This window comes from Lotus japonicus, chromosome 5, assembly GCF_012489685.1.
Source record: "Lotus japonicus ecotype B-129 chromosome 5, LjGifu_v1.2".
Classification (NCBI taxonomy): Eukaryota; Viridiplantae; Streptophyta; class Magnoliopsida; order Fabales; family Fabaceae; genus Lotus; species Lotus japonicus.
In genome coordinates, this window is record NC_080045.1 from 15,905,917 (window position 1) to 15,917,607 (window position 11,691).

At 37.8% G+C, this 11,691-nt stretch overlaps 1 protein-coding gene across 3 annotated transcripts; it reads left to right on the forward strand.

Moving 5' to 3' along the window:
* The first annotated feature begins 543 nt into the window (after positions 1–543).
* On the forward strand, positions 544–11,131 carry LOC130716716 (serine/threonine-protein kinase CTR1-like). Of its 3 annotated transcripts, XM_057566725.1 has the most exons (16): positions 554–1,301; positions 3,292–3,593; positions 3,678–3,822; positions 3,965–4,068; positions 4,270–4,478; positions 4,686–4,973; positions 5,447–5,487; positions 6,969–7,037; positions 7,141–7,241; positions 7,351–7,435; positions 7,516–7,614; positions 8,339–8,407; positions 8,552–8,683; positions 9,996–10,090; positions 10,174–10,373; positions 10,764–11,131. In XM_057566725.1, exons 1-15 carry the CDS (start codon positions 762–764, stop codon positions 10,280–10,282), a joined length of 2,388 nt encoding a protein of 795 aa, XP_057422708.1. In that variant the 5' UTR covers positions 554–761; the 3' UTR covers positions 10,283–10,373; positions 10,764–11,131. The 3 variants fall into 3 exon arrangements, with proteins under 3 accessions (XP_057422710.1, XP_057422709.1, XP_057422708.1); XM_057566726.1 differs by lacking the exon at positions 10,764–11,131 and having other exon boundaries at positions 546–1,301; positions 8,617–8,683; positions 10,174–10,314; XM_057566727.1 differs by lacking the exons at positions 9,996–10,090; positions 10,174–10,373; positions 10,764–11,131 and having other exon boundaries at positions 544–1,301; positions 8,339–8,461; positions 8,617–8,683.
* Positions 11,132–11,691: the final 560 nt, after the last annotated feature.

An 11,691-nucleotide genomic window follows, 5' to 3' on the forward strand; every position in this document is an offset into this window, starting at 1 on the left:
TCAGAGTGGATTGAACATACACAAAACTCTAACCGTCTGTTGGTTCCCAGCCCACAAAAGTTTCACAACAATAATCTCATTGTTGACGAGGAAGCCGACTAGCCGACTCTGTCATAACATCATGAAATATAAGTTTTTTCAAATTAGAAAATGAGCTAACTTTTTTTGTATTATAAATCCAAATGAATTGATAGCAAACTTCCCTATATTTAACGATTCCATATTCAATTCATCAAATGAAGCCTTCACGAGGTATACACTTGTATTTCTTACCTCCTTGAAAACTCGATACACTTGACGTATTCATCCAAAACCCCACATTAGCATGTATAATTAATGTGTTGACCATGACCCATGAGTTCAATAATTAGTCTAATAACTATTGATTACAATGATACCTTAATTAAAACAAAAATAAAAATCGCAGCCGTGTGAATCAAATGGTGGTTTTTCTTTTCCCACTAAAAGAAAACCAAACCGCTAAAAGTGAATTTTTGAAGGAAAAAAAAAAACCAAATGACGGTTTCCGCAACCAAATTAAATAAATAAATAAAAAACCTCGCGACTTTGATTTCTCTCTTTCTCTTTGTGGCACTTCAATCCCAGATACAGAAGAAGATTCATTCAATTCAACAATTCATATTCATATTCATATTCATATTCATATTCATTCACTCTATAGAGATAAACAAACACACCAACTGTAACAAACAATGGTGAGTTTTAGGGTTTTGTGATCACAAAAACGGTTACAGATTGCGATGGAAATGCCTGCTAGAAGGACCAATTACTCTCTCCTCAGCCAAGTTCCCGACGACCAGTTCACCGCCGCGCCGTCTTCCTCCGGCGACGGAAAACCCACCCGAACTGCCAGGTCCGATTGGGAGCTCGTCGCCGATCACAGGGCGGCTCAGCAGGCGAACAATCGGATCGGGAGCTTATTCTCTTCGAGCGGCTTGCAGAGGCAGTCTAGTGGGAGCAGCTTCGGTGAGAGCTCGCTTTCAGGCGGAGGAGAGTTCTACGCTCCGACGCTGGCGGCGAGTGAGGTGGATGGTGCGTTTGGGTATTTTCATGAGGAGGGGAGGAATAGGTTGGTGGAGGCTCCGGGGAGGGCTAGTGGGTCTTCTGGGAAGAGCTGGGCGCAGCAGACGGAGGAGAGTTACCAGCTGCAGCTTGCTCTTGCGTTGCGGTTATCGTCGGATGCTACGTGTGCTGATGACCCGAATTTCCTGGATCAGGCTCCTGATGAATCGTCCATGAGGCTCCCTTTGTCGCCCGAGGCGGTTTCGCATAGATTCTGGGTATGATGATTGATTGTTGTGTTGTGTTGTGTTGTGTTGTGTGAGTCCTTTGTATGTAGTGACTTAGATTGTGCTGATTTGAATTGTGATCTTGAATTCTGGTGATTGCTGTTACTGCGGCGACTTTGATTGTTAATGAATAACTAATTAGTTAGAATAATGAATGAGGAAGCGCGTGAATTGGCATGAGAATATTTTGGCTATGGGTAAAATCAGGCTTGTTAATAGCGCGCGCAATAGCGCTATATAGCGTAGCGCCCTGGGGGTTCATCGCTACTCCACTATTTGCCGCTATTTTCTGCTATAGAGCTCGAAATAGCGTTTTTAGAAGTTCATTTAGATTGAGACTGTTGGTCCTTTGCAATGAGTGATTGGAGGAGCTGTAGTTTGACTTGAATGGATGGGAGTTGTATTAGTACACAACCCTCCTAGGATGTTGTGTTTTGTTCGTTGCAGAGGACTGAGTTGAGTTTTGATTTAGTGTTGATGTCTACTAAGAGTAATCAGGATCTAAGTTGTCAATCCCGGCGGGTTCCCATCTCTGCCATGCCCTGGGATGAATTTTCCCATCCCAGATCATTGTTCTGCCATCCGGGCCAAAATCCCAGCCATCCTGGTGGGATAGTGAAGGCCACAGTTTCCCAAAAATGCCCCCAAATGTAAGCGTTGGGGGTTTTACTTAGGGGTATTTCTGGGTTTTCACAACGGGAAAACCCTAGGCCTTTGACTTTGTTTGATCTTTCCGTCTCTTCTACCTACTTTGACCCTCTCCTCCTCTTTCCATCCCGTATTTATAATTGATTTAGTATGTATGGTATATATATGGTATAAATTATACAAGATATAGACAAAAATTCACTATCCCGGCCATCCCGCTTTCGGGGATCCTGCTATCCCAGTTTTGAGGCTGGCCGCGACGAGTTGGGAACTGGAATTGACAACATAGATCAGGATATTTCGGATCCTTTTTCTTTCATTTTGTTTGGTCCCAGGTCCTTCGAACAACCTCCTGGTTGTATTTTTTTCCATAGCACGACCAAGGAAAACTACCTCCTGGTGTTCAATTTTGATTCATAATACGTTTGCTGTGATTTCTGGGCAGTGTGTGGGCCAGGTAGTATGTTATGCTTTGTTTGTTTGGGGAGAGAGAGAAGAGGAAAAGAGAGAATAGCGGAGATGAGTAGAGAGAAAGATGTGAGAAATAGAGTAGATTTTGTAGGTTGTTTGGTATGGAAAGAGAAGAGAAAACTATGATGTGGCCTCTCTCTCACTTTGTTTGGTTAAATAGAGAATGGAAATGAGAGAGTTACTTTTGTTTAAAATTACATCTTTCTCTTAAAAATATTAATATTTATAATTGATTATTAATAAATTAGTAGTGCTTAAAAGGGTAAAAGTGAGATATAATATAACTCTCTCTCAGTTCTCTTCTTATTCATGAAAATGAGAAGAGTGCAAAAACATGTGGGGCCCATGTATTTGCTGCATGCTTCTTCTCTCTGTGATGACACCGAACAGAGATGAAGCCTCTCTTTCTGCACTATCTCTCTCTGTGCCATCTCTCTCTGCACAACTTCTACGCTACCAAACAAAGTGTTAATGTACGCCTTACATGCTAATGAACATATTGCATATTCTTCAGTTGAAGTTTGTTTGACCTCTACAAGAAGTGCTTTTATCATTGTTGCACTGCATAAAAATATAATATTGGAAAATATGGTAATTTAAGGAGTCCGAGAAATCTTGAAAATGTGCATTAATATTTTAGTGAGCAAAATGTGCTTGATCATCCTAGAGAAATTTGCTTACCTTAAAACCTGATTCTTTAGCTGTTGCATGAGGAAGAAATATAGCTGTTCCACTCTTTATTCTACTCCATCTCAAAAGGTGAAGGGAAATTGAAAACTGTTTCATTTTTTTGATAGACTTGATGTACTTATTGCTAGCTATTAAATTGTTGATTTTGTGTCTTGTTAATACTCTGCACCAGGTGAATGGCTGCCTATCATACTCCGACAAAATTCCTGATGGGTTTTACCTGATTCATGGGATGGATTCCTATGTCTGGACTGTGTGCACTGATCTGCAGGAAAATGGCCGAATCCCTTCAGTTGATACGCTTAAATCTGTAGATCCCTGCATCGATTCTTCACTTGAAGTAGTTTTGGTGGATCGACGCAGTGACCCCACCTTAAGAGAACTGCAAAACACAGTTCATAGCATTTCTTCTAGCAGCTTAACAACAGCAGAGGTTGTAGATCACCTCTCCAAACTGGTTTGCAATCGTATGGGGTGAGATTCCTTGAAATTCATAGCTTGACCTATTAAGCTTATTGTCTGGTATTGTCAGTCTAACTGTGTTTTATTTCTAACAAGGGGTTCTACTTCTGTTGGGGAAGATGACTTGGTTTCTATATGGAGGGATTGCAGTAACGATCTGAAAGATTGTTTAGGATCTGTTGTTGTTCCCATAGGTAGTCTATCTGTTGGCCTGTGCAGGCATCGTGCTATATTATTCAAAGTAAGGCTCAACTTCTTGTGGAGGTTAAAGGCTGTGATCACTGATTGTGCAATAAGTTTACTTGTTTTTTTTATACTGGTTTAGTGCAGATGAGTGTATTTAAGTTGTTTTGAAACAACTTTTTTTGTATCAATATTTTCAGGTACTAGCTGATGCCATTGGTTTACCTTGTCGGATCACTAGGGGCTGTAAATATTGCAAAAGGGTTGATGCTTCATCTTGTCTTGTTCGATTTGGCCTTGAGAGGTATATGTTTTATTGCCGAACACATATACTTCTTCATTTATAAGTAGAACTGCAATTTCATAAGCTATGATAACTGTGGAAATCCAAGATTTGTGAAAAGACTGTAGGTCAGAGGTTAACATTCTGTATATTAACAATTTAAATAGATTTTATTAATAGTAATAGTCCTGACATGTCACATCCTACATAATCTAATTACAGGGAATGTCTCGTTGATTTTATTGGGAAGCCAGGATACTTATGCGAGCCTGATTCCTTGCTCAATGGTCCATCTTCCATCTCATTTTCTTCCCCCCTGCGCTTTCCAAGACATAATCCAACTGAACCTACCATTGATTTCAGGTCACTGGCCAAACAATATTTCTTGGACTGTCTGTCCATTGAGCTTGTCTTTGACAGCAATTCTGCGGGTAACATCTGTATTTCGTATTTAATTTATAATATTCTAGATCTGGGCTTGTGATATTGTTATTTCATATATCTTGAAGGACCTACTTATGCTATATTGTTGCATTCATTAATAACATAAGATCAAGGTGACCCAGATCTTTTTTATCTCCACTTTTTTATGAATGATAAAATCTTTTTCTTTAAGCTAGTTACTCTCCTTAATTCAGGCACACATGATCAAGGTCTTGAGACATATGTATCATGCAATCCTCCTCAGAACATTTTAGACTCAACAACAGTGGGCAAGTATCCACCGCCTTTAAAGCAGAAGCGTCCTGTTGGTATGCAAACCTCACTAGCACTAACTAATGCCAATGATGACATGATTGAGGGTAGGAGGTTTGTTGAAGGAAGTCTACTGAGACCTAGCAAACCTACTCGAGAAATTTCCCTTGACATGGATGATTTGGACATACCGTGGTGTGATCTTGTGTTAAAAGAGAAAATAGGATCAGGTATATCTCAACCTTTATAAGTGACATATTTTAAGAAGTCTTCCTTTTTTGGGGGATAAAAGAAACATTCTTTTGAAGAGGGAGTAGACGAGTAAAATGGATATCCCTTAGCAATGACAATAGAAAAGACGAAAACAAGAAGGGGAAGCCAGCTCATTATTGCAAAGCTCCCCAATCCATTATGTGTATTTGTCAGGGTGGTTTCATAACAAAAAAAGGTTATGGTTAGAGTCTTAGAGCACCAAATAAAAATAATTCAAAATATTGTACCCAGTAAAATTCATCACTCCAAAAATACCATACCACAAAATTTTGCCATGCCCTACAAACCTTCTAAAGTTAAATAAGATCTGATCTCTACTAAATTGACATGGTATTTAATGTGTTTGTGACATGACTTTCTTCTTCTAGTGAAATTATTTGTGCAATTAATATCAGGAGTCATTACTTGATGAGGACCTATTGTATTTCAGGTTCTTTTGGAACTGTACACCGTGCTGAGTGGAATGGCTCGGTAAGCCACTTCGTTATTTGTTTATTTAATGCTGCATAAAGCAATCAAATTATCATTGTTTGACCGGTTTCTTTTGAAATTTTAGTTGAGCAGTCTCAACATTAACTAGAGATATGGCCAAATAAGTCCTTATAAAGGGTAGTGTAATCCTCACCCCTAAGCTAGCTTTTGGGTAGATTTAGGTCTAATCCAAATTCTAAGAAAAGAGAGTATATATTAAAGTAACGAGATGCTGAAATATTGAGATATGAAAACTAACTGTGCCCCTATTTGTATAAATAGTCCATATCAATTACAAGTATAGCACAACAAATACAAGTATAGCCCAATGATACTCCTAACATATGTCAATAATAATACATCAAATAAGCTGAAGCCAATGCACTTCTAGTAGAGGCCCAGCCCTTGTTAGTATTATTTTTTATTGATCTTTAGCATCTCAGCCTTCGCAATGGAAAACAATGCTTATTGCCTTAGCATCTTATTTGCTAAAATTCTCTCCTTAAACTAGATGACTTCAATAAATTTTGACCTTTATTTCCATAAGTTTTCTATTTGAATTGTACGTAAGAAAGAGTAGAAGTTTACAACAATAAAATCAACAACAAAAGCTTTTCTCCACTTGGTGGGGTTGGCTACATGGATTGAATGGCGTTATAATGTTTTGTCAATGTCATGAATCAAGTGCAATGCATGAAATACCATTTAAATTTAAATCTCAATTAATAACTTGGCTTGCAGTTTTTCTTGGTCTCTCTCCACCTCTAGTTATTGGACTATTCGTGTGGTCTGTCCTTTTTACTGGTGCTTCTACATGTCTTCTTCACATATGCCAAATCCACCTAAGAAGAGACTCTACCATCTTTCCTTGTGCTACCCAACATTGTTTCTGATAATTAATTATCTTGTGTAATAATTTATCCATTGTAACATTCTCATCTATGCAACTTCAAGCTTACTCTACTATCTTGTCTTGTTGGCTCTTTTGCACCCGACATTCAACTCCATACATCATTATAGTTCTTATAGTTGTGTGGTAAAAAAAATCTTTAGGCTTGAGTAGTACTTTACTGTCATAAATCACCCCTAACGTTCCTCTTTAAAAAAATTTAATCTTCAATAGAATAGATGTTTTGCACATGGAACTATTTTCATCTAACATTTTATTTCTGTAAACAAATGGAGTCTTAATGTTTCAAAGTGACATATTTTAATGATTTTATGCCTTTTGACTTCAATTTTATGTCCAGAATTTTTAAGCTGTGTTTATGTTATGATTTGGAATGCATATATGATATATGTCGAGGGCATCATATATCTTCTGACAGGATTATGATCCTCTTTTCAGGATTGCTTTATTAAAGTTTTAGCTGAAATATTGATTCATATTTTTTATGCTTCTCTCTTCCTCTCCATATTTCCGTGTTGTTTTTTTCTTTTCTTTTTATATTCTTTAACAACCAGCACATTGTCAATTGTAGGATGTCGCCGTGAAAATTCTGATGGAACAAGATTTTCATGCTGAACGCTTCAAAGAATTCTTGAGGGAGGTATGCTTTAAAGATCTAACCATGTGTTATGCAGAGAACACCAATTGGCCTTTATATATTGGCTTACTGTAGATCTGAGCTGTATTTTCACTTCTCTTGCTAGGTTGCAATAATGAAACATTTGAGACATCCAAACATCGTTTTATTAATGGGAGCAGTCACTCAACCTCCTAACTTATCAATTGTCACTGAATATTTATCAAGGTTTTACGCCTCTACCAGCCCTCAGTATTTTCCCCTAAAACAGGGAAATTTTTCAGAGTCATTGGATATTTTAACCTGGAGACCCTCACAGATTTTGAACTAAGTGCAGGGGTAGCTTATATAGGCTGTTGCATCGACCTGGTGCCAGAGAGGTGTTGGATGAGAGGCGTAGGATTGCAATGGCTTATGATGTGGTATGCATGTAAAAACTAAAAAATAAACATAATTGTTTCTGGTCAAGGTTAATTTTTAACTTCGTAATATTCATTTGCAGGCAAAGGGGATGAATTATCTTCATAAACGTAATCCTCCCATTGTTCATAGAGATCTTAAATCTCCAAACCTTCTAGTTGACAAGAAATATACAGTGAAGGTAAGAATTAGGATTTCTCTAGTACACCACCAAATAGACATGAAAGTTTCATGGAGATCATTTGTCATCCTTGGCAGTAGGATTCCACTTCTTTTTTCCAGCTCTTGCAAAGAGCTTTGCACGATTTTACGGATACAAGGCTATAATCAACCACAAAGGTTCATATAATTTTTGGTCTATTATAGCATGAAAGTAATCAGGTGTTATATTATATGTTCAAGTTTAATGACACTTTTTGGCCAGATATCAGACCTTTGCTCTGATAACCAGCTAGTCTCTGTTTGATGTGGGGTTGTAGCAGCCTTCTTCTCCCATCCCGCCCTTGGAACTTGTACATTGTCTTAAAAAGAAATGGCACCACTGATTCCACTTTGCATGACAGCCCATAAAAATAAACTATTGATTTCATTGGTTTTTCCTTTAATGGAAGTTGATTTCATCTGGTACTATTGAACTGGTGGAAGATTTGAGTTTATTGCAAAACTTTCTCTACCTTCACATAGCTGATAGGAGTTTCACTGTTTCAGCATTCTGCTGCCTAGCCATTTTTGTTTTGATGCAAATTTGGAATGTTGAAATGCTAATTAATATGAAAACAGCATGTGTAGTGTTAGAAACAACTTTTTTGTGGATTTTTTTTTGTTTTGGGGAGGGGGGTGGTCGTTAGCTTGGCTATCTATTTTCTCGGATATTAATGGAGTGTTTTTTAATATAATCCTCTTAGGTTTGTGATTTTGGGCTTTCCCGCTTAAAGGCCAATACATTTCTCTCCTCCAAGTCAGCTGCTGGGACTGTAAGTCTAAATTAGCTGCAGATATTTCTGTTTTGTGTATCTAATATTTCAAAGGTTAGTTTATAAATATATATATATATATATATATATATATATATATATATATATATATATAATTTAATTGTACTCCTTTTCCTTCCTTAGCCTGAGTGGATGGCTCCAGAAGTTCTTCGTGATGAGCCATCGAATGAGAAGTCTGATGTTTACAGCTTTGGTATAATCTTGTGGGAGCTTGCAACGTTGCAACAGCCATGGGGCAATTTGAATCCAGCACAGGTTTGTTTTATACCGCTGTTACATGAAACTGCAGTATGTTTCTGCTTTAGAGATTCTATTATAACTATGTTGCTTCAGTTTTATGATTGATTCATAAGATCTGAAACTTATGACTGTAAGAATATACAATATATATATAGTATGGAATAGCATGCAGTTGGTGATGGAAACCTGAATGTAATCGCAAAAAGTGTTTGTTCGTTGAAGCATGTGTCGAACAACTAAATGATGATAGGTAAATAGGACAGGTCAAGGTTCATATTGATAGGCCTTCATTCTGAAAGAGAAGGGACAGAATTTGTTAGAGGAGATAGGGATTTGAAACAACCATGCCAGGTGATATGCTAGGGAATAGGGATGTAGAATAAAATAAGGGCATCAGACCAGAAACCAAATGAAGTGAAAGGAGAGGAGAGAGGCACTAACGGTTTAAGGAGGGTTTGGATGAAGAGAGAGGGGCACGGAGTTTCTTCCTGCCTAATAGAGATAATGAAGTGGTAACTCAAAGAAGTCCCACATTGCCAAGATTAGCAAGTGCACAAGTGCATATATAATAAAGAACACACACACCCATTGCCTTAAGCCTAAGGTTTTGTGGTGTTGTGTGGTTCTAACTAAGGATTTCTAACATGGTATCAGAGCTGGTCTGATCCAAGCCATGACTTCCGCTTTCAAAAAAAAAAAAAAAAACGTAAAAAAAAAGTAAAAAAAAAAAGATTGAAAAAAAAAAGCAAAAATGGCAGTCCCATTTGCGCAAGCCAAGACCTCAGACTCAGATGAAGGAGCACAAGTCCAAGGAACTCCGATGTTCCCGCTAGAGTACTAGCCCAGACAAAGAAAGTCGAAAGGCAGACTCAGACGAAGGAGCACAAGTCCGACGACCACTGATGTTCCCGCTGGAGTTCAAGGCACAGGCAAAAAAAAAAAAAAAAAAATTGGAGTCCCAATTGAGGGGGAGTAATAGAGATAATGAAGTGGTAACTCAAAGAAGTCCCACATTGCCAAGATTAGCAAGTGCACAAGTGCATATATAATAAAGAACACACACACCCATTGCCTTAAGCCTAAGGTTTTGTGGTGTTGTGTGGTTCTAACTAAGGATTTCTAACACTGCCTGCAGCATCTCTTTGCAATTAATTTTTCTTCTGGGTTGCAGTTTTTTGTTTTTCAGTATAATATCGAGGGATACCTCTGTTGTCAGGAGCTAAACTCCATTTTCTGTAATATAAGTTCCCAGCACTTAGTTATTTTTCCCTTTGGCCAATCAATGGCGTTAGAATCAGTATTTTCGCTAATGCATGATGTCCTGTAGGTCGTGGCAGCTGTTGGCTTTAAGGGAAAAAGGCTTGAGATCCCACGTGATGTGAATCCCCAATTAGCTGCAATGATTGAGGCTTGTTGGGCCAAGTGAGTTTAGATACATATGCCATTTCGTATTCTACTACTATATTGTCTATATGTGATTTATTGATATATTTATTTTGCTGCAGTGAGCCCTGGAAACGGCCTTCTTTCTCCAGTATTATGGATTCTTTGAGGACAATGCTTAAACCCCCTACTCCTCAACCTGGTCGTCCAAACATGCCATTACTCACCTGAATGGTTGGGAGGCCAAGTTGTTATTCATGCACATACCACAGGATTTTATTGGTTTTGATATCTAACAGAATAGCTCTTTTACTTGTCGTAGGTACGTGCCAAATTCCATAATGGTGTTGCCAACACTAAATCTAGCTTCAATGTAGTATTTCACTATTTTCTGTTTTCTTGTGGGGTAAAGGATTTCGTATGGGTCTTCTAGTGAAGATATGATCTGATTGTTATAATTGGAGTGTACACAAACTTTGGTTCAACCAGTTATAATCGTGCTGAAAACGCCGTGCTGAAAACGCCGTTACAACTAACTCATTAGAAGAGTTATTTGAAGTTTCATTTATTTATTTATTTTTGCGGGGGTAGTGCTGTCGAACCTGATAATGTTTATCCTTTGTTTTTTATTTATCCTTTGTCCCTGAGAATGTTAGCTTACTGCATGTCCAACCTGTTATGGTAAAACTAATGCCATGTTTTTTGGTTGCAGAGACAAGTTGTATATTTTTTAAATCAGGTTTTGGAACACTGATTTCCAACGCAAAGCAAGAATTCTCCATCTTTGTTCCAAACAAAATTGTTTTGAGTCGGTGATATTGTAATTTCACCAAGAAATGTTTAATTTTTTCCCTTCCATAATTTCGTATGTAAAAATTATTCCCATTGTTTTAGACGCAGTTTATGATAAGCAGCTGCGCTGGCGGTGTACACCAACAATTGTTTGCCCTGTATTCGTGTAATGTACTTGAATCTGTCATTGCCTTGTTTAGAGAGTTTCCTTGTTTGAAAAAAAGGTCAATGCAAGGGGACGAATTGATTCTTTTGAAAGGAATTAAGAGTTGTGACTTACGAACACTAGAGTATCAGAAATTACTTCTTGCACTTCTTCCTCTGTTACTTCGTGAGCAATTGCTGGGTTATGATAGAGTTATAGTTCGCTGTTAAGCTCTTTCTGGTAGTTGTATTCTGTTGTAGACTTGTAGTAGTTAGATGTTAGTGAAGTCCTTGTATAATAGCTATGTGAGAGCCTACAGCGCAGTTGTAATATATAAATTTACATTTCTGCAAAATTAAGCTATACTACACTTTATAGGATGTCCCCGAAGGGACAAGCTATACTACATTTTGATCCCATTGGTTTTCATGTCATCAAGATGGTATCAGCTCTAAACTTGAGTTCCGGTTCCGTTCGTTTTTCTTCTCTTACTTAACAAAATGACCATTTTGGCCAAACAAGCCTGGAAATCCGCTTTACCTCCATCAAAACGAGAACCCTTCATTGGTTCTTGCGTCTTTTCTCTTGCATTGAAGGAATTATCATGCATGGCCTATGCAATGTGCTAGGGTATGTTGTCAATACTAACATTAGCTTTAGGGTAAAAAACTTAGTAAAGTATGTTTTATTAACACTCATCACA